General features: G+C 32.9%; 2 protein-coding genes across 2 annotated transcripts in view; one reads left to right on the top strand and one right to left on the bottom strand.

Moving 5' to 3' along the window:
* Positions 1–899: 899 nt before the first annotated feature.
* Positions 900–16,206, bottom strand: LOC114331355 (transcription initiation factor TFIID subunit 12). The gene is made up of 2 exons (XM_028280903.2): positions 15,883–16,206; positions 900–1,394 (listed from the first exon to the last, which is right to left on the bottom strand). The coding sequence occupies exons 1-2, from the start codon at positions 16,073–16,075 to the stop codon at positions 958–960; spliced, it is 630 nt and encodes a 209-aa protein (XP_028136704.1). The 5' UTR covers positions 16,076–16,206; the 3' UTR covers positions 900–957.
* Positions 16,207–16,334: 128 nt separating this feature from the next.
* LOC114331354 (leucine-zipper-like transcriptional regulator 1) overlaps positions 16,335–20,861 on the top strand; it is a 75,694-nt gene continuing 71,167 nt past the window's right edge. Inside the window, exons 1-2 of the mRNA XM_028280902.2 lie at positions 16,335–16,609; positions 16,663–16,815. Of these exons, the coding sequence (XP_028136703.1) occupies positions 16,497–16,609; positions 16,663–16,815 (266 nt within the window). The 5' untranslated portion in view covers positions 16,335–16,496. The remainder of the gene's footprint in view (positions 16,610–16,662; positions 16,816–20,861) is intronic.

Genomic DNA, 20,861 nt, shown 5'->3' with positions numbered 1-20,861 from the left:
AAGTTGTAGTAAATCGTAATTGCAACAATTTCAGTTCTTACACTTTATGTCGAAATGTTGAAAATGGCGGAGATATTGAACAAAAACAATTGCTATAAAATCAATCAGGTCTTACGCTCGCACCTTTACCGCATATGCACTACCTTAAATATTGATTTTATCAAAAAAAATGAAAGAGATCAAAATTATACAAAATTTAATTCTCTTCATTTTTGTATAGATACATATTTGTTGTAAAACTAATAACAAACGAGATAATTCAATAATTCGATAATTATGCTTCAACTGTCACTATTTTCCTCCCATAACTCGGAAAATATCGACCGCACGGAAAAAATTATAATAAACTAAATTATAGAAAATCTCATTTTCAACAATTTCAGTTTATATACCTTTGTCTAAAAGTTAAAAATGGCGGAGATATTGAGCAAAAACAGTTCTCGTTTAAAATAAAGATAACTGCTAACGCAACGGTGGAATTCAGTCGAGATTTTAAATTTACACTACTATTGACCTTCCCGAAAAATAAGAAAGATAAAATTTGGGGCAGCTCGTAATGCAAGGTCAAATGCTATCCCGACTGGGCTATAGTAGTAAATGACAGAAACTACTTCTCATAGCTACTGTCACCAAGACCCATCACTTACCATTTACCTCCCCCCTTTCTAATTCAGGCTTGTGACCAGCAATGGCAGAGTTCACTGAAGGATGATCACTGTACATGGCACATATTTTGCTCATATTATGTTTCTTGTTTTTATATACACTGAAGTACTCTGGACAATAGTATACTTTAAAGTATTTCACATTATTTCAAACTGTACTTATATCATAATTTCTCATGGTATTTTGTCAGGGATCATTACATAATCTTTATGATTTTCTTACAAAAATAACACTAATTTTTTGATTTTTTATTAAAAATATTTAATACAAAACACCAGCATTTAACTAACATTAATACTTTTTTAAAGTTTTTCTTATGAGCGCTATTCTCTGTTTATGTGCTTCAGTGGTTAGACTTCTCTTATAAGGCCTCAATTCGTCTGTACCAAAACCAGGTGTCCACATATTGTAATTTCTGTTCAAAAATTGCTGCACATCTTTAACCTCAATTGTGGTGTTGTGGCGATTTTTGGCAATCAGAGCTGCACCATTAAGGCATCTATCAACAAATTCATCAACATATCCTAAAATAATTTCTTCTACTTCTTCTTCAAGATTCAGTGTTTGATCTGTTTCTCTAACAAGATCCTGAAGACGTTGTTTTGTTAATACCTGCAGAGGTTCACTTGACGATGTACTGTTTTGTTGGATGACTTTTTGTGGAGGCTGTGCATTTTGGACTGGCATGTTTTGGACTTGTATATTCTGTACACCTACTAAATTTGTACCTAAAAAAGAAAGAAATTATTAAAGATAGTTATTTAAAGTAGGTCTATGGATCTACAATATTAAAACTTTGTGGATCTATGGATCTACAACATGTTTTTACATAAAAATCAGGAAAAACACAACTTCTGGTAAATCGATTCTTCCGGTTCAAGACTTTGGTCTTGCACATCAAAAGAAGAACCTATGTACCAAATTTGGTTGAAATCGGACTTTTCGTTCAAAAGTTATCGTGCTATTAGTCACATATGTATAGTCGCCATTTTGAATGCCCGCCATTTTTGTAAAAAGTAAAATCTGAGATGGCCTTTTATCTAAATTTGAACCTTGATGTGTGTAGTATATGTGGTCCAAATTATATGCTTCTACGATTAAATTCACAATAATTCTTATAATATTTGTACGAATCTGTCACACATAGGTACATGTGAAGATACATTATGCATTTATTAATATATATATATATATACAGTGGAACCCCGATAAGTCGGCCCCCGATAACCCGGAACTCCGGCTAACCCGGACTGATTTTTATCAGACAAACATTTCAACAATAAAAATGTATTGCTGTTACAAAATCTCGTAAACCTAATTCATTCATTTGGTGACGTCAATATACGAACGAAACGATTGATGAATCCGACATTACTGAAAATATCAGGGCAATCAGGGTGCAGATGGGACCCTGTCGCGCAATTCGCAGCAAATAAAATAGTCGTATGTTTTTGGCTTCATTTTATTTCGTTTATACATACGCATTTTCAAGGTTCACGAGGTTTTGTACCAACTCTATGTAATATAATATTTGAGAGATAATGGAACCGGATTGAACTACATATAACATAGTAAAAATGACTCATGGTACACCACATTCATTGTCGAAAACAACATGCACCTGTATTATCCTTTATTTTTTTGAAACTGTCTGTGTTAGCATTGTTTAGAAAAGACTATTAAAATTCTTTTTTTAACAATGGTCTTAGTCATCACTTTTATTAAATAACATAACATCAGAGACGGTATTATGTGTAGTAAAGTCGTATTATTGTTCGCTTCCGTTTTGTAATCGTTCGTAAATTTATTCAGATTTTGTGTTTGTGTGTCTTTTGTCTATAAGGGCAACAAAACGTAAAAATGTTGTAGTGACAATGGAAAAGAAACTAGAAGCATTAAGTAGAATTGATAAAGGTGAATCTTGCAGCATTATATTATGGTGTCGGTACATCTACAGTATCGGATTGGAAGAAAAATAGAACTAAAATCGAAGAATTTTTTTTTTCAAAATGATAACAAAAGACAGTTTAATCGGTGCAAAGCTAATAAAGCTAAGAATGAGACTTTTGACGACGCTTTGTATGTGTGGTTTTGTGTGGAATGCGAACGTGGTTTACCAGTGTCTGTGTGACAATTATAACGGAGTTTATCTGTAAGCATACCATATTTTATTAATTTTTACCATTTTCTCCGGCTAACCCGGATTTTCGATAACCCGGATCGGCCGCGGTCCCAATTAATCCGAGTTAACGGGGTTCCACTGTATATATATATATATATATATATATATATATATATATATATATATATATATATATATATATACACTATACTATATATACTGTTCAAAATAATTGGGAGAAACATGTTTTTCTGGTCTGAATTAATATTTAATTACCAATGATGTTCCAAACTGCCTCAAACCTAAAGGCTGTGTGATGGATCGATGTTGACTATAATTTACTTGTTTGGCTGGTTTTAGGTTGTCATTAGTTCAGTTGTAAACCTTTCTGCGCAGCACTTGTTGGTTATAATGTGTATAATATACACAATATACAGTCGGAAAAATGAAAGAATACGTATGAATGATCACATCAATCACTTATTTTGTATTTGCTGTCTTTTCTATAAATAACAAACGTTTGTTATTGGGTATTCTTTCATTTTTCCGACTGTATGTTACGGACAATGACGTAAATCCGGCCAATAACGTTATTGACCGGCCAATAACGACAATGGCCGGTTGAATATTAACGACAATATTAACGTTATTGTCCATAGAAACTGGACATTGATGATAATTTTAAACTCTTGATAACATTCAAAAGTACTGAATGAAAACTACATTACACCGGATGAAGACATCGAAGAAAGTTGGAGGAAGATCAGAGATAATATCAAAATGGCAGCAACGGAAGCACTTCGAGAACGTAAGATAAGTAAACATATACGAAAAAAAAAAGGAGAACTCCATGGTTCTGTGAAGAAATAAAAATAAAATGCCAAGAAAAAACGAAAATATACCTAGAATACAAGTCCAAAAGAACGAGACAAACATATGAAGAATATAAAAGAGTGCAAAATGAATTAAACTCAATAGTAAGAAGGAAGAAAACAGAACATTGGGAAGCATTTTCAAAAGAGATAGAGCACGACTTTTATGGGATGCAAAAGGAAATGTGGAAAATGATAAGAGGTCAAAGAGCAGAGATGAAGGCATTGATAGAAGTAAAACATATTGATACCAATACGTGGACACCTTACCTAAAAAACCTCTGTCAAACAGCTAATCACAAAGAACTGGAAACACCAGGATTAGAATCGGATGAGAAAACAGAAATTAAAGAGGAAGATATAAAGAACGCCTTAAAAAAGATGAAAAATCGAAAAGCTCCTGGGAAAGATGGAATAGCTAATGAACTTTTAAAATACGGAGGAGATAGACTTCACAAAGAACTGAATATCCTTATAAGTAAAATAATAAATACAGGAAGAATTCCAGAAGAATGGAGAACCACTCAAATGATAGCGTTATTTAAGAAAGGTGATAGGGCAGACCCCAGTGACTATAGAGGGATAAATTTACTGAGCACTATACTGAAACTCACAACAAAAATACTTATGGAGAAAATAATGGCGTCCATAAATATATCGGATGAACAACAAGGATTTAGAAGTGGAAGATCATGTAACGATGCAGTTTTTGTGATAAGGCAAATAGCGGAGAAATTATTAGAATATAACAAACCAGCCTTTTACTGTTTCATAGACCTAGAGAAAGCGTTTGATAGAATCCAATTAAAAGATGTGATACACCTGTACAAGAATTCATCTGTACTCAGTAGATATATCTTAAAAACACCCTGTAATTATCTACGATAATTACTTTCAGTTATTTATGTCATCATAACAATATTACAACCTTCATTCGATTATACAAATATTGTTATCCTAGATCACGATTCACTAATAATTGCAGAGTCAATTATAAACACTTTTCATGGTCGATGCTGAATAGGCATTTCTAAATATATAAACAGCAAAACTATAACAAGGGAATTCTTATTATTATATTAGACATTCGTCATTCTATTTTGTGATCAGACGTAATATTTCCACATTAAAGATAGTGTCTCTTTTTCTTCACGAGACGTTCTTTGGGTGCGGTGCTACCAGCTTATGCTCATGCGAGTGTAAATAAAACAACTCAACAAGTAAAAGCGTATCAATTATTCCACCCCTCGGATAAGGGATAACCACCCTCACCGGGAGTAGATAGCCTTAATGCCAGGGCTGTCATATGGCGATCCAAGACCAGGCGAGAACGTAAGGGACAAGCAGTCTAGAACGAGAAATGGAGAAACACGTCAATGTTCTGGCACCTCGACCACCCTAGAACAGTGTGGTATATAGAAAAAGGATGGAGACATCAGGCCCGAGACGGAAATGGAACATGGTATGGAGATGGAACTTCGTGTGGACAATGGACAATGCTATGGAACGTGCAGCGAGGACTTTTTGGTGATACGAACAAAGACGTGTAAAAGTGGTAAGTCCATATTAGCTATTTTTATGGTATTTCCTGATTAATATAAAGTATAAAGTATAAACATTATGTGCTACCTTAATTATATTAATATATGTTTCAAGTTTACCTATTTTTACTTAATTATTCTATTCTATTACCAATATTTATCAATATACAAAGATTTTTTTTTACCCTCATATTAAGTTATTATAGGACGCAATGATACAATTTTATATGATTTTTTTTTACATATTTATCAACGTATACTTTATCCTTGCTGACTTTTATTCATTTATTATTTGACTACTGATGTTTAGTACATTTTTGCAATTTTTTTATGATTTTAATATTTGCTATCGTAAATATACCTATCAAAATAAATATACGATATATAACAAATATACGCTATATGCATAATACATTTAAATTATTATTCTAACTACTTATTTACAAGGGTTAATATAACGTTATTTATTTTTGAATTTTTTATTACCACTGCAATTTTTACATATTTTTACCATATATTGACGTATTATTTTATCTCCATATTTTTTTACTATATATCTATATACTAAATATCTATATACACCGTAAGACTATCGAATTTATATTTTCGCTAAGAAGTGCAGAAGCTGAAAAAAAAAGAAAAAAAATTATGTATAAATGAGTAGCAACAAAGTTACTTGGGAAGATTTTGTCAAAATAGTTGAGGAAATTGCACAAGAAATAGACAGGCAAAGCAGAAGAGTCTTAAAGAAAAAAGTTCCGAAATCTAAGGACATAAAGGAAGAAGTGACGACACAGCTAATTAAAGCTTATAACAAGTTCACGCAATTGACTAGGAAAAACTGGGAAGCACTTTCGGACAAACAAAGGGAATCGTGCAACAAATATTTTGGAAAAATCAGAGACAAAGTTATACGATCATTTCAAGCAGTAAATGTGAGAACAGTGGTTCCAAGTTCAATACATCAACCAATCGACAAGGAAGTTGAAGAGGAACAAAGCGATGAGGAAATAGAAGAAGGAAAAAGCGACGAGGAAGGAGAAGAAGAAATAATTAACGACGGAATAAAAGAGGAAAAAGGTGACATAAAACAAGATATAACAATATTAAACATGGCTTTGACAATCAATGAATTTTTCAATATCGCAAGCAAGATATTGCCCAACGAGTTCGATGGAAGCGCAGGGAAATTACAACCATTTTTAGACGCATTAGAACTACTTGGAAAATTGGCAGAAGGTCATGAAGACACAGCTGTAACGCTAATAAAAACGCGACTCACCAATAAGGCTAGGAACCTAATAACCACAGAAGATACGATTCCACGGATAGCTGAAGCACTAAAGAAAGAATTAAAAGGTGATAATCCGAAGAATTTAATAGCCAAATTAGCCAAAAAAAAGGCAAGGGCATAGAGATGCAGCAGTGTACGCATCTGAAGTGGAAGAGTTAGCAGAACAATTAAAAGTAGCATACATAGCGGAAGGAATGCCACTTGACTTAGCAAAGAAATATACGACGGAAGCAGTAGTAACAACAATGAAACGAAACGCTAATGCAGAGAAAGCTAAGCTAATACTGGAAGCAGGTAACTTTATATCACCGCAGGAAGTAGTATCTAAATTTTTGTCGATCGATACGACTGAAGAAAATGCACAAGGAAGAGTCTTAAATTATAGGACAAACTACGAGAATAGGAGAGGACAGCAGCAATACAGAAGAGGATACCATAACAAATATGACAGAGGAAGAAGAAATAACTTCGGACAACGGAACGAAGGAGAAGCAACGGACAATCAACGAAATTATTCGAACAGAGGATACAGACAATTTAACAATCAAACATACAGAGGAAACCAGAGAGGCGGACGTAACAGGAACGTAAGGTTACTAGAAATAGAGGACAGTCAAGAAGAGCAAGAAAACCAGCAGTTGGGGTTTTGAATGAACAAGAAGTTGGAGTACACAGGCAGAAATAAAATATAACATTTACAACTTCGACCTAAACCTAACGAACTTTGTACGAATGAAAACAGGAATTCTTGAAAACACAAGCACTTTTATCATAGACACAGGAGCTGACATTTCAATACTAAAATGTTCACAAGATTTTATGAAGGAACAGGTGAAACCAAACACAAAGGCGAAAATAAAAGGAGTCACTAAAGGAGAGTTGCAAACAATGGGAGAAGTTGAGACAACACTCGAAGTAAAAGGAACTCGATTCGAACACATCTTTCAATTGGTAGAACCTAACTTTCCAATTCCAACAGACGGAATCATTGGGAGAGACTTTATTTCTAACTTTCAATGTATACTAGATTACGCAAACCTTAAAATGCACATTAAAGAGGACAACGATTGTTACATTAGTACGAAAATTCTGGATAATATAGACAATGACACCATAATAATACCGCCTAGATGTGAAATTTACAGAATCGTAAAAATTTTTCAAACGTTAAAGAAAGACAGGATAGTGGAACAGCAAGAAATACAACCAGGAATATTCATAGCAAGAGCAATTATTTCAAGTAATAATCCATACATCAAAATTTTGAACACAACGTACGAAACAGTAAATGTAGACGCAAGCACAATCAGGACGTTGGATATTAAACTATTCAATATATATAGGCTAGTCAACGACAGCAAGGACAGAAAAAAAGAATTACGAGAATCACTGAAATTAGACATACCAGAATACATACGAGACAACTTAGTATCGTTATGCGAGGAATATTCAGACATATTCGCCCTAAGGCATGATATGTTAACCTGTAACAATTTCTACGAACAAAAACTAAGAGTTAAAGACCAAACTCCGGTATATATCAAGAATTATAGGACACCTCATGCGCAAACAGAGGAATTAAATCGACAAGTACAAAACCTAAGAGACCAAGGAATCATAGAACCATCTACATCCGAGTACAACAGCCCAGTAGTACTGGTACCGAAAAAAGCTATAGATGGAGGAAAAGCATGGAGATTATGCATAGATTTTAGACAACTGAACAAGAAGATAGTTACAGACAAATTTCCATTACCAAGAATAGATTCGATATTAGATCAACTAGGAAGAGCAAAATGGTTTTCAGTTATAGACTTAATGTCAGGCTTTCACCAGATACCATTAGAAAAATCATCGAGAAAATACACATCGTTCAGCACAGAAAATGGAGCATTTCAATTTACCAGATTACCTTTTGGATTAAATGTAAGCCCAAATAGCTTTTCAAGAATGATGTCAATAGCATTTTCAGGATTAACACCAGACAAAGCATTTCTTTACATGGACGATATCGTAGTAATTGGAATATCCGAAAAACATCACTTAGACAACCTGAAAAAGACATTCGAGACATGTCGAAAATTCAATATGAAACTTAACCCAGGAAATATGACATACACCTACTATATGAGAAAAATTTACCACTGGATATCATAAAACTGATAGAAAACATATATGTAAGAAATAAAATAGAAATGAAAGTCAATGGAATAATAACAGAACCCATAGAAACAAACACAGGAATCAGGCAAGGAGATTCACTAAGCCCTCTACTGTTTAACATAATATTGGATGCAATAATAAAACAAGTGAAGAAAAAAAGAGGGTACAAAATGGGCAATAGAGAGATAAAAATACTCTGTTACGCTGATGACACCGTGTTAATAGCAGAGTGCGAAGACGACCTACAAAGATTATTGCACGAGTTCAACATTAACGCGAAAGGAATGAATATGAAAATATCAGCCCAAAAAACAAAAAGCTTAGTAATTGCCAAAGAACCAATAAGATGCAAATTGGAGTTAGACAATCAAATTATGATGGCCTAATAATGAGGATGGCACAATGAGGGCCTAATAATAAACGGTGAGCCACTTAATAATATAAGATATTCTGACGATACCGTACTTCTAGCGGGAACACTGGAAGAATTGCAACACCTTGCTCAACAACTAAATATACATTGCAACGATTATGGACTAAAAATAAATTTGAAGAAAACCAAGTTCATGGTATTTACAAAAGCACAAAACATCAGAGTTAGACTAGTACTGGATAGTACAGAAATTGAGCAAATATCTTCGTACAAATGCCTTGGAGCATGGATCAAAGAAGATACTGATCAGACAAAAGAAATAAGATGCCGCATTGAAATTGCACGATCCATTTTTAACAGAATGAGGAAACTTTTCTGTAATCGCAATGTCAATATAACGCTCCGGATAAGAATGCTTCGTTGTTATATTTTCTCCACCCTTTTGTATGGGGTTGAGGCATGGACACTAAAACAATCCAACATTAAAAACCTGGAAGCATTCGAAATGTGGTGTTATAGACGTATTCTGAAAATATCATGGACAGATCGTAAAACAAACGCACAAGTGCTCGAACAACTAGGAAAACAATGCGAAGTTTTAAATTCCATAAAAATCAGGAAGTTGGAATACTTGGGGCACATCATGAGAGGTGAAAAATATGAATTATTAAGGAATATAATGCAGGGCAAAATCAAAGGCAGAAGAAGCGTAGGAAGACGTAAAATCTCGTGGCTACGCAATCTCCGTGAATGGTTTGGATGCAGCTCAATTGAACTATTCCGGCGCGTAACCGACAAAATTATAATTGCCAGAATGATTTCCAATCTCCGATAGGAGCGGAACTTTAAGAAGAAGAATCAAATTATACAACAAGTAATGACTTTCAAATATCTGGGAATTAATCTATCAGCCGACAACAATATCGAAGAAGAGGTAAAAGACCAAATAATTAAAGCCAGTAGAACGGCCGGATGCCTGAACGACACAATTTGGAAAAACAAACACCTAAGATTGGAAACAAAGGCCCGAATACATGTCAGTTATTAGGCCAGTTACAAGAAACAAGACCAGATACAAGCAAAACACGAAGACATCTGGAAACCAACGAAATGAAGGTCTTAAGAAGGATTGCTGGAAAAGGACTACAGGATAGGGTAAGAAGTGAGGAAATCAGACGCATATGTGGGGTAGACAATATAAATACCTGGGTAAAGAACAGAAAAGAAGAGTGGAATGAGCACATAAGCAGGATGTATGAATCAAGGATAGTAAGAATAGCCAGGGACAAGTCACCGTTAGGCAGGAGAAGTATAGGACGCCCAAGGAGAAGATGGAATGACAACTTAGGGGCAGAATGAAAGGCACTGTTGAAGAAAAACAGGCAGTACTGACTATATAAAAGAAGAAGAAGAAGAAGAAGAAGAAGAAGATAACATTTCTATCATTGCCCGGCCAATGTCGACAATGCCCGTTGTTAATCGGTCAATGTTGAAATTTTGACTAAAAGATAGGTTATGTGTAGGTTTACTATTGTTTACTTCATGTGTGTATATTGTTTTCGTGCTGAAATTACTCGTAAATTTATTTAATAAGTGTTATCATGGATATGAACGATGTGCGCGCTCGTTTTAATAATTATAGGTTTGTTCTAGCGAACAGTCAAACTAGTTAGAAAGCGTCAGCAAATAATTGGTCAGGGAGAGAACATAATACAGTCACCAGTGCTATCCCCTCTACTCGCACTGGTCCACTATTTGCTGATGGTTTCAAACCGTTTGAAACTGATGCTAGAACAAACCTTATATAAACTTAATAGTCAAGTCAAAACTTGATGACAATAAATCATTTTTAAACTGTGACGAATACAATAGAAGAATAAGTGCAATTAAAGAAGCGAAAAATATTTTGAGCACACCGGATGCTAAAAAAACAACAAAGCACTATAGAATGGTTTGTAAATATGATGTAATTACAATAAGTGGTAAAGAGCGACTGATTATGCCAGTTGACGAAAACACCCAGTCTAAAGTATTATATTATGCTACAACTGAAGAATTATTTTTGATATCATTCATAATGCACACTTAGCAATTGGGCATGGTGGACGCAATCGTATGGTTTCCGAAATAAATAAATTTTATTGTATGGTGCTCCGTTTTTATGCAAAAAAATAAAACATCTTGCGCGTATTTTTCATTTCATAATACATTATCAATACCTAACTATCCAATATAATAATCTAAACTAGAACAATAACAGAAAATATTACTAATAAGATTTTAACTAGGTGCAAAGCTACAACAAATGTTCAAAATTACCTGCTTCACTGGTGACAAAAGAATTTATATTCATCATTAGCAAGCAATCGGGTAATGGTCTGGATTTTTTTAAGAAAAAAATAGTGCGCCACTGATATATGTCAAACTAAAAATCATTTTTGAATTCCTTGTATAATTTGTGACAAAAAATATATCTTGCCTTTTTTATATGAGGCGCCGTTTTTATACAAAAAAAATAAAACATCTTAACGCTTACAAAGTATTCGAGGTAGATTCCATACGCTTATAAACTTACTTCAAATACTTTGTAAATGTTAAGATGTTTTATTTTTTTGCATAAAAACGGCGCCTTATATGAAAAAAGGTGAGAAAGACTCTTTGTCGTAAATTGGATGAGGAATTCAAAAATGATTTTTAATTAAAATTCTCCTGTCATCCCTAAAGGAGGTCATTTTGAACATTTCTTGTAGATTTGCACCTAGTTAAAATCTTATTAGTGATATTTTCTGTTATTGTTCTAGTTTGGTATTATTGTATTGGATAGTTCTTGTAATGTATAATCTATTAAGAAATAAAAAAAGACAAGAAAGGTTTTTTATCATAGATTAAACGTGGATTTTAAAAACCATTTTTAATTTGACATATCTCAGTGGCGTACTATTTTTATCTTTAACAAAATTCAGACAATTACCTGTATGCACGCCAATGATGAATAGAAAATTCGTAGTTGTATGTTAAAAAATGCGCGATAACTATGTCTTAAACCCCATCAAATTTCATTTTCATAACTCAACCAGTCTTAGAGAAATAAATAAATTGGGAGTTTCAAATAAAAATTTTAACACCCCGTATCTCAGAAACGAAGCATTTGTAAACAAACATTTTTAGAGCAAACTGTTATATTATTTTTTCATGTAGAATTACCTGTTAAAGTTTGTCATACTTATTTACTAACACCCTGTATATGGGAACTTATCAAATATTCTCAAGAAACATTAAAATTAGATGAATTGTATTAAAAAAAGAAAAAAATGATTAACAAGTTGTGTTCCACGATGATCAATTTAAGAGCATGTTAGCTAAACTAGAGTAGTTAATCCAAGATGTGATGGATAGGTCACATCTGATAGAGGACATATTTTATACTAATATATAGATTGTTCAGTCTATTTATGGTATTTAATGATTTTAATAAGTTGGGGAAAGAAGACACTTTCGAAAACATATTTGGGAAACATAGTTTGCATAATGAAACCAGTCAAAATGGACTTAGGGTTGCACAATTTGCAACAGTAAATAACTAAGTGCGTTCACGGGTAACTGTAGGCGACAAATTGTCAGCAAATCGCATGCACACTTAAAAAATATATAAATAATATTGTTAATAGATAAATATACAAGGTATATTTACCTAGTATAATTTAATAATTAGTTATTAATATTAATTAAAAGTAAATATACCTTGTTTATTTATCTTTTAACAGTATTATTTATATTAGGTGAGGTTAGGAATTGTCAACGACTAGTCGCTGACAGGTAACGAAGGCTCTTATTATGTAGTTGTCAGTACTAACTTCCAGGGAAAAGATATCCATAAAGGAACATGGAAAATACCAGGAACCAATGAAAAGACGAAAAGAGAATACAAACAACTAGAATATGCAGAAGAAAAAAAGGGAGGCTTTGAAGAAACAAGTACAAGAAATTCTAGAACATAACAACAGACACGAAAGCAGAAAATTCTATAAAAGAATAAAAGCATGCAGTCATTTAGACCAAAATTGACAATATGCGAAGACAAGGACAGAGAACTACTAATAGAGAAACAAAAAATTATAATCAGATGGAAAGCATACTTCGAGGAAAACCTAAATGCAGACAAGGGAAATGATCAAAAGAGACAATATATTATACAGCAGAGCAGTTATGAAGAAGTAGTTCAAATAATAAAGAAACTAAAAAAGAGTAAAGTGCCAGGAATGGACAGAGTTTTGGCAGAATTGTTGAAATATGGAGGATCTGAACTCTGGGGAAGAATCCATTACCTGATAAAGTTGGTATGGACCAAGGAGCAAATGCCAGAGGAATGCGCAGTTGGTCTTATACAGCCAATACATAAAAAAGGAGATAAGAGGGAATGCCAGAATTACAGACCAATTACATTGCTATATGTATTATCTACAATAAATTGTCAGAATACTCCAAAAATAGAGCCACTACAGACAACATATTCATACTAAGAACAATACAAGAGAAAGCTTATGAATACGACCTAGAACTATAGAATATGTATATATGTAGACTTTCTACAAGCTTTTGATATTGTGAAAAAAGACAAATTTCTGGAAGACCTCAGTAATCTAGGTATACCAAAAAATATATCAGTCTCATAAAAATGACGTTGCAGGGTTCAAAAGCCGCAGTTAGAGTAGATGGAGAACTGTCTCCCCTGTTTGACATCAACATGGGGGTGAGACAAGGAGACTCACTTTCAACAATGCTGTTCAACCTAGTTCTTGAGGCAGTCATTAGAAAAACCAATGTAACTGGCCATATAAATACCAAAACAGTACAAATTACTGCATATGCAGACGATGTCGCCATTATTAGTAGAAGCAAGATACGACTAATAGAAACGTTCAAGGAAATTGATCCTGAAGCACAAAAAGAGGGCTTAAAATAAACGAAACAAAAACTAAGCATATGACCATCAAAAGAACCTCTGAGAATGAAAATAATATAGTAATAGACAACTATACTATTGAACGTGTAGATGCCTTCACATATCTGGGCACAGAAATCAATCAGAAGAATTCCGTAAGTAGCAAAATTAATGCACTTATTTCCAGTGGAAATTGTACATACTATGCTAATGAAAAATTGATGACATGGAAATTATTAGACAAAAGAACCAAAATGACCATATGGATACCTCAGAAGTCAAACAGTGTGTCACATTCTCCCTAAAAATGACTTATGAGATATAACACTTATTATTATATATAATAATATTATTATTTCCTTGTTTGTAGTTATGAATATGTTACCCATATTATGATAAATAAAGACAGCTTATTTGTTTTTAATAACTACTTATATTTCTACAACTATTAGAAACATCCTAGTATCTCATTTCAAACAGTTATTGACTTACACCGATTGGCTTCTGAAGCATCAATATACAGAATATACAGAACCTTGATTAGATCTGTGGTGACCTATGGTCGTGAAACCTGGGTGATGACAAAAAGGGATGCCCAACTCAGGACATTCGAGAGAAAGATACTGAGAAAAGTATATGGCCCGGTGCAAGAGGAAGACGGCACATGGAGAATCAGGAGAAATAACGAGGTTAATGAACTGAATGAAGGGTATGATATTGTAAGATTTGTGAAAAGTCAAAGACTGTCATGGCTGGGATATGTTCAGCGACAAAGACGATATTACAGTGGAAGCCGGTAGGAGGCGAAAAATAAGTTAAGGATTTAGAAAAAAAGAATGTGTGTGTACCTTGTACGCATGTAAGAAGTTATACTTCTATTATATTATAATTTCAACGAAATAAATATACTTTCGAACAGTTTATTTATATTTTATTTAAGGATTAAACTAATTTTTATTTACTACTTTTTAAACAATTTTATTAAAACAATACCAGAAATTAAAAAAAATTAGAGAACACCCTGATTCGATCTGGGGATCTCTTGATCTCCAGTCAAACGCTCTACCACTGAGCTATACTCCTTTTGTTTGTGGGGTACAGACTACAAGATTTCTCAGACAATGTGTCAAATAGACCAAGTGAAGTATAAAAATACTGTAAATATTACTTTTATTATCTTATTCCCGAGGTAGACAAATCCAAAGATACAAAAATTAGGTATAAAAATATATTTACCAAAAACACTAATATATTATTTCCACATCTTTTTTGGCTATAATACATACATAACTAACATTTAGCAACGAACTCCACACTATCTGTGTGCGCATGCGCGCAGAATAATAAATATTCACTCTCAATAGCGCCTAAAGAAGTATAACTTCAAAAATGTTTTTTTCATTTCTTCCAATAATTGATACAGTAGAATATCTAAAGGGTAAAAAAATTGTTTTTAAATTAAAACAAGATTTCCTTGTAAGAGCAACAAGCACATATCTATGCATAAAATCAATTGCTACTGCCTCCTCTAGTGTTAATCACCATCTGGTGGTACTATATCCCATTTGGGAATATGCAGCCACTGATATTCTTTACGAATCTAATCCACTGGAGCTCTGCAATCAGTGGAATGTCTTCAGATAATTATTTTATATCTGAGAAGAATTAAAATTAAAGTATATGAACAAGAAGACATCCCAAAGCCCACATCACATCACATTGTTCCTTCATTCATACCATAATATGCAAAACTTATACACTATGTGTAAAAAAGTATATTATGCAACTTTAATAGGTATTGGCCAAAGTGTGACTGTGACCAGTGAAAAACTACTGCAAATGCAATTATTCATGAATCAATAATTAAAATGCTTAATGCTACTAATAATTCTAATATGGTCATATTTACCTCCCATTGAATCTACAATAGGTATTCCAGTCTTGATATCTTCTTTGTGGTCATTGGAATTTGTATGAGATATAGCATTGACTATAGGAACCCCATTATTAACATTTGTCATTATTGTATGTGTTATCGGAACTTGATTTATCACTATATTTTGTTGCTGCATCAAGCTATTCGTTAAATTGGGTACAGACATGTTTCAAACTAATTATTGTGATTCTCTTCGCAGAATTATTCTATATAATGATAATGACTACCAAGAATAGAAATTAGAAATAGATTTTTGTAAACTTTCAACTTTCTCTATTATGACGTTTTCAGTTTGACATTTATTGTCAATGTCATACTTCATACATAACTATTTCGTTGATAGGCAATTTCTACATTGACAAGTAGTGACGTCATTGAAATTTGACAGTAGTTTTGTCTCAATAATGACAGTGACAGCACTGACACTGACAGCTGCTTGTTGATGACATTCAAATGTAAATATTGCTATTGTAATACTAAATTTAATATTGATTATTAAAATAGAATATAAGCTTCAAATCAATGGTATATAATGGTTTATAAGTGAGACTAGTTAAACAGTGGATTAAACATTAAAACCAAACACAATGAGCAACCTGACAGCGGCAGATGCAAGTGCTCTAACACTGGAAATAGGCCCCTTTGAAACTGTTCATAGATGGAAACGAATGCCAGAATGTGACGAATTTGTGGGTGCTAGGTACGCACACAATTTATTTTCACGAGAATATATGCTCAAGTTTATGTTTTTAGGAGAAGTAAGCATACTGTGGTAGCATATAAAGATGCCATTTATGTATTTGGAGGAGATAATGGAAAGAGCATGTTAAACGATCTTCTGAGATTTGATGTTAAAGAGAAAAGCTGGGGAAGAGCTTTTGCTACTGGATGTCCGCCAGCTCCAAGGTTGGTACCGACAAATATTTGAATTTCATACAATCATCATTCTCTTTACCTCTATCCCTATGTGGGGTGGCTTCCCTAATTGCATGAATTTTTCTCTCACACAACACACCACTTGCTTCCTTCCACCTCGTCCAGCCAACCCTAATTCTACTGCATACATCTCCATTTATTTCGTAATTACTCTGTAAAACCTGTCCTAGGTAAGTACTTAAAACCATTATTTTTCACAATTGTTTCACTTTCATCTCATTTTATTTGTAGTGACCCCACCTTTAAATGAACATTCCAAATAAGTACTCTGTTTTGTCCTACTAAGTCAACCTTTTTCCTCAAGTGCTTGTCTCTTTGTTCTAAGTTACTTTCACTATTTCCTACTAACACTACATCATCAGCACACATTAAGAGCATAGGCGCAAAAATTTTACAGTTATCCCTACTTTTTCTTTCTTTACACAGCAAATTATGTGTAGTAAAATTCTCACTGGTATGGAGATGTAAACATTAGTTGACAATGACATTGTCATCATTAGCTTAGAGATGGCTTTTGAATGTTCTTGGATAACCTTTACTTGTATAATTGCTTAAATTATTATTAATTCAGTTAATTAATATGATAATTTTTTCACTAACTATGTATTCAGTGATTACAATAATTCATATACTATACAATAAAAACTAATAATCGAGAAAAGAGGAAAAGTGATAAAGTGATTTTTTAAATAATATATTGATACTATGGAACCCTTAAATAAATTTTGAACATCTTTGACAACAAAATACTTGGATCACAGAATATATCCTGGTGTATTCTCTGCTTGGATCTTCCATAAAATAATAAACAATAAATAACTTTTTAATAATTTCACGTTTTAAAACAATTACTTATTTATGAAATACACTATCAATATTATATAATAAACAACTCAAAATATCCCTGAAGTCATGTCAAATATTTAATAGCCTTGTTTGTCACTGTCTTGTTACCACATTCTGTTCGACTAAGCGTGTTGTATAACAAAGGTAGCAAATGTTCGATTTGGAAAATACCACGGAATTTTTTTTCGATTCCTGAAAAAACTAATAAACATTTTTGAAAAATTTAAACACAGAATGAAATACTAAATTATTACTGAGGGCCGAAAGTCCCTTAGAATAAATAAAAAGTTTCTTTTGAATGAGACATTTGAAATTAAAAATCACACTAAATTTTCTCTTTTTTTTTTCACCCCGTAACTTATTAAATTTTTCAAAAATACTTATTAGTTTTCTCAGGATTCGAAAAAAATGAATGCATTTAACACTAGAATGTCTGGTTTAGCATACCTACCTAGAAAGCCGGAAGGGATCATTTTGGCCCCACGTTCTTTAATCAATTAAAACTCAGTTTAAAGAAATTAAATCAACTCTAGACGGTAGAATCTAATTTTATTTTTTACTTTTATTGTTTAACACATTCGCTGCCCATCAAAAACATTCGGAACACCATACAATTTGCAGTTTTTGATATTTGCCACACATTGCCTTGTTATGACCGTGGCAGTGATTTGAAGTATGATTTCCTTTACAAAATATTTTCAACTGATATTTTTTTCGTTTTTGGATAGTAACAGTGATAGTTGTTGGTAGACCTGGTGTTGCTAGACGTAGTTCCAGATTTCGGGAGACAAGATATGGGGCTCATAATTCTTCACACAGCCGAAGAATAAACTTACGGAAACTGAGTCTACTTCCAGTTATTTCTTTATAAATATTCCATGCATTTATTGCTTCCAAGTCAAGAGTATGATAAAACACGTACATAGGCCATCGTCTTGAAGTTGCTTTTGTAGTACGAAGACGCATCATTTGGTCCTCTACACCAACAATTGCATCTTTGTGTTCACTTGTGTTCGCCAACAATTGTATCTTTATTACGTAGATGATCAGTACCAGTATAAGGGTAACCATTTACAATAAACATACATAAATATAATTTTACCCATTCGACAGGAATTTGAAAGAATGGATCGTCGAATTTACCAGAAAACGATAATAACTTACACAGGGCCAATTTGGCCCCTTTAGACTTCTATGGTAGATTTGTTAAAAAACCATTAAATAAATTTAGTAAACAATATTTTTTTGTTTTAAATAAGGCTTTGTAACAAAATATTAAAAGTCATAAAATATGAAAATATTATTGCCTCAAATAAAAAAACTACAATAACTTTAAATCGCAATCCCCTTAAGCACCAGGGAATGTTACCCTGTAATTTCACTATTCCAAATCCAATCTGGTCCAAGACTAATGAGAATAGATAAGGACTAAGCACTGAACATTGGTGCAATCCTACATTTACATGAAATTTATCAGTCTCTCCCAGACCTATCCTAACACTAGTTGTTACTCTCCGTACATGTCTCTCACAATCTCTACATATTCACCGGGGACTCCTTTGTATTGGGTGTCCACCATAGAATATCTCGAGGAACTCTTATCATATGCTTTCCAAAGATCAGTAAATACCATATGAGCGTTTGTTTCTTTATTCCGATACTTTTCCATCAACTGCCTTATAATGCAAATTGCATTTGTTTTTGATCGGCCATGCATAAAGCCAAACTGATTAGTGAGATACTTCAGTTTCTTTACATATACATCTATCAATTACTCTCTCCCATATTTTCATGGTGTGACTAGTAAGTAGTTTTATGGCCCTATAGTTTGTACATTGCTGTAGTTATCCCTTGTTTTTGTAAACTGACATCAGTGGACTATCAGATTATCCATGCTCAACAGGACCAGACGTGGCACAGATAATTGAAAAGCACAGATAATCCGAACATTTATTTTTTATACATGACACAAATACATATCCTGTCTGCAGAAACCACTTGGATGGAAAGTGATTCGTCAAGTTACTAAAAGTTGATCTTTTCAATAATTTCCGTGCAGATATACCTTTAAATGAGTCACACTGAGACATGAAATTTTGTAGATTCACTTTGTATTTATTTATATGGCGTATTGGTTGCTTGCCAACTTCATAGATTCGCGATAATGATGTGATACATTTACTCTTTTCAGTTCTGTTTAACCCGGTATCTGGCAAGACCAAAAATAGATGTCTCAATAGATGACTCAAATTATTTTTTTCAAATATATCTACTGAATGTTAGATGTTACCACCTGTTTTATATAAATAACACGACTTGTTGCTTACAGTTATCATTGTCACATAACAGCTATATACAGGGTGTCCCAGACTAATTTAGCCACGCTATATCTCTTAAACGAATAGAGATTTTCGAATGGGGCAAAAAGTGGTCTATTCTACTTGTAATACACTTTAATATGACGTAGAAAAAATCATCCCCTATATAATCATCCCTTAGTTACAACCCTTAACTTTAATTTTTTTAATAGCACTCTGTATATTTTTTTATAGTTTTTAATGTGGTCTTCTATCGTCTATTCAACACATTTTTTGAAAATAAAATCGGTTCGTAAATAATTAAGAAAATATCAGTTTAGTTTTGTTAATTATGTGTCCCAGACTAATTTATCCAGGCTATATTTCTTAAACGAATAGAGATTTTCGAATGGGACAAAAACTAATCTATTACATAATTGTAATACACTTTAATATGGCGTAGAAAAAAAAATTATCCTCTAAATATTCATCCCTTAGTTGCAACCCCTAACTTTATTTTTTTTTAAATAGCACCCTGTAAGTTAGGAATGAATTTTTTCTACGCCATATGAAAGTCTATTACAAATGGAATAGATCAGTTTTTGTCCCATTCGAAAATCTCTATTCGTTTAAGAAATATAGCCTGGATAAATTAGTCTAGGACACACAATTAACAAAAATAAACTGATAGTTTCTTGGTTATTTACGAACCGATGTTATTTTCAAAAAATGTGTTGAATAGACGATAAAAGACCACATCCAAAACTATAAAAAAATATACAGGGTGCTATTAAAAAATTAAAGTTAGGGGTTGTAACTAAGGGATGAATATTTAGGGGATAATTTTTTTGTACGCCATATTAAAGTGTATTA

This window comes from Diabrotica virgifera, chromosome 1, assembly GCF_917563875.1.
Source record: "Diabrotica virgifera virgifera chromosome 1, PGI_DIABVI_V3a".
Lineage (NCBI taxonomy): Eukaryota > Metazoa > Arthropoda > Insecta > Coleoptera > Chrysomelidae > Diabrotica > Diabrotica virgifera.
This window is presented reverse-complemented; position numbering and strand designations above follow the sequence as displayed.

Coding starts and splice junctions, on each gene's coding strand:
- LOC114331355 (XM_028280903.2), bottom strand. CDS start 16,075: ATGTCTGTACCCAATTTAACGAATAGCTTGATGCAGCAACAAAATATA. Junction 1,395..15,882: donor TATTGTAGATTCAATGGGAG/GTAAATATGACC, acceptor TTTCTTTTTTAG/GTACAAATTTAGTAGGTGTA.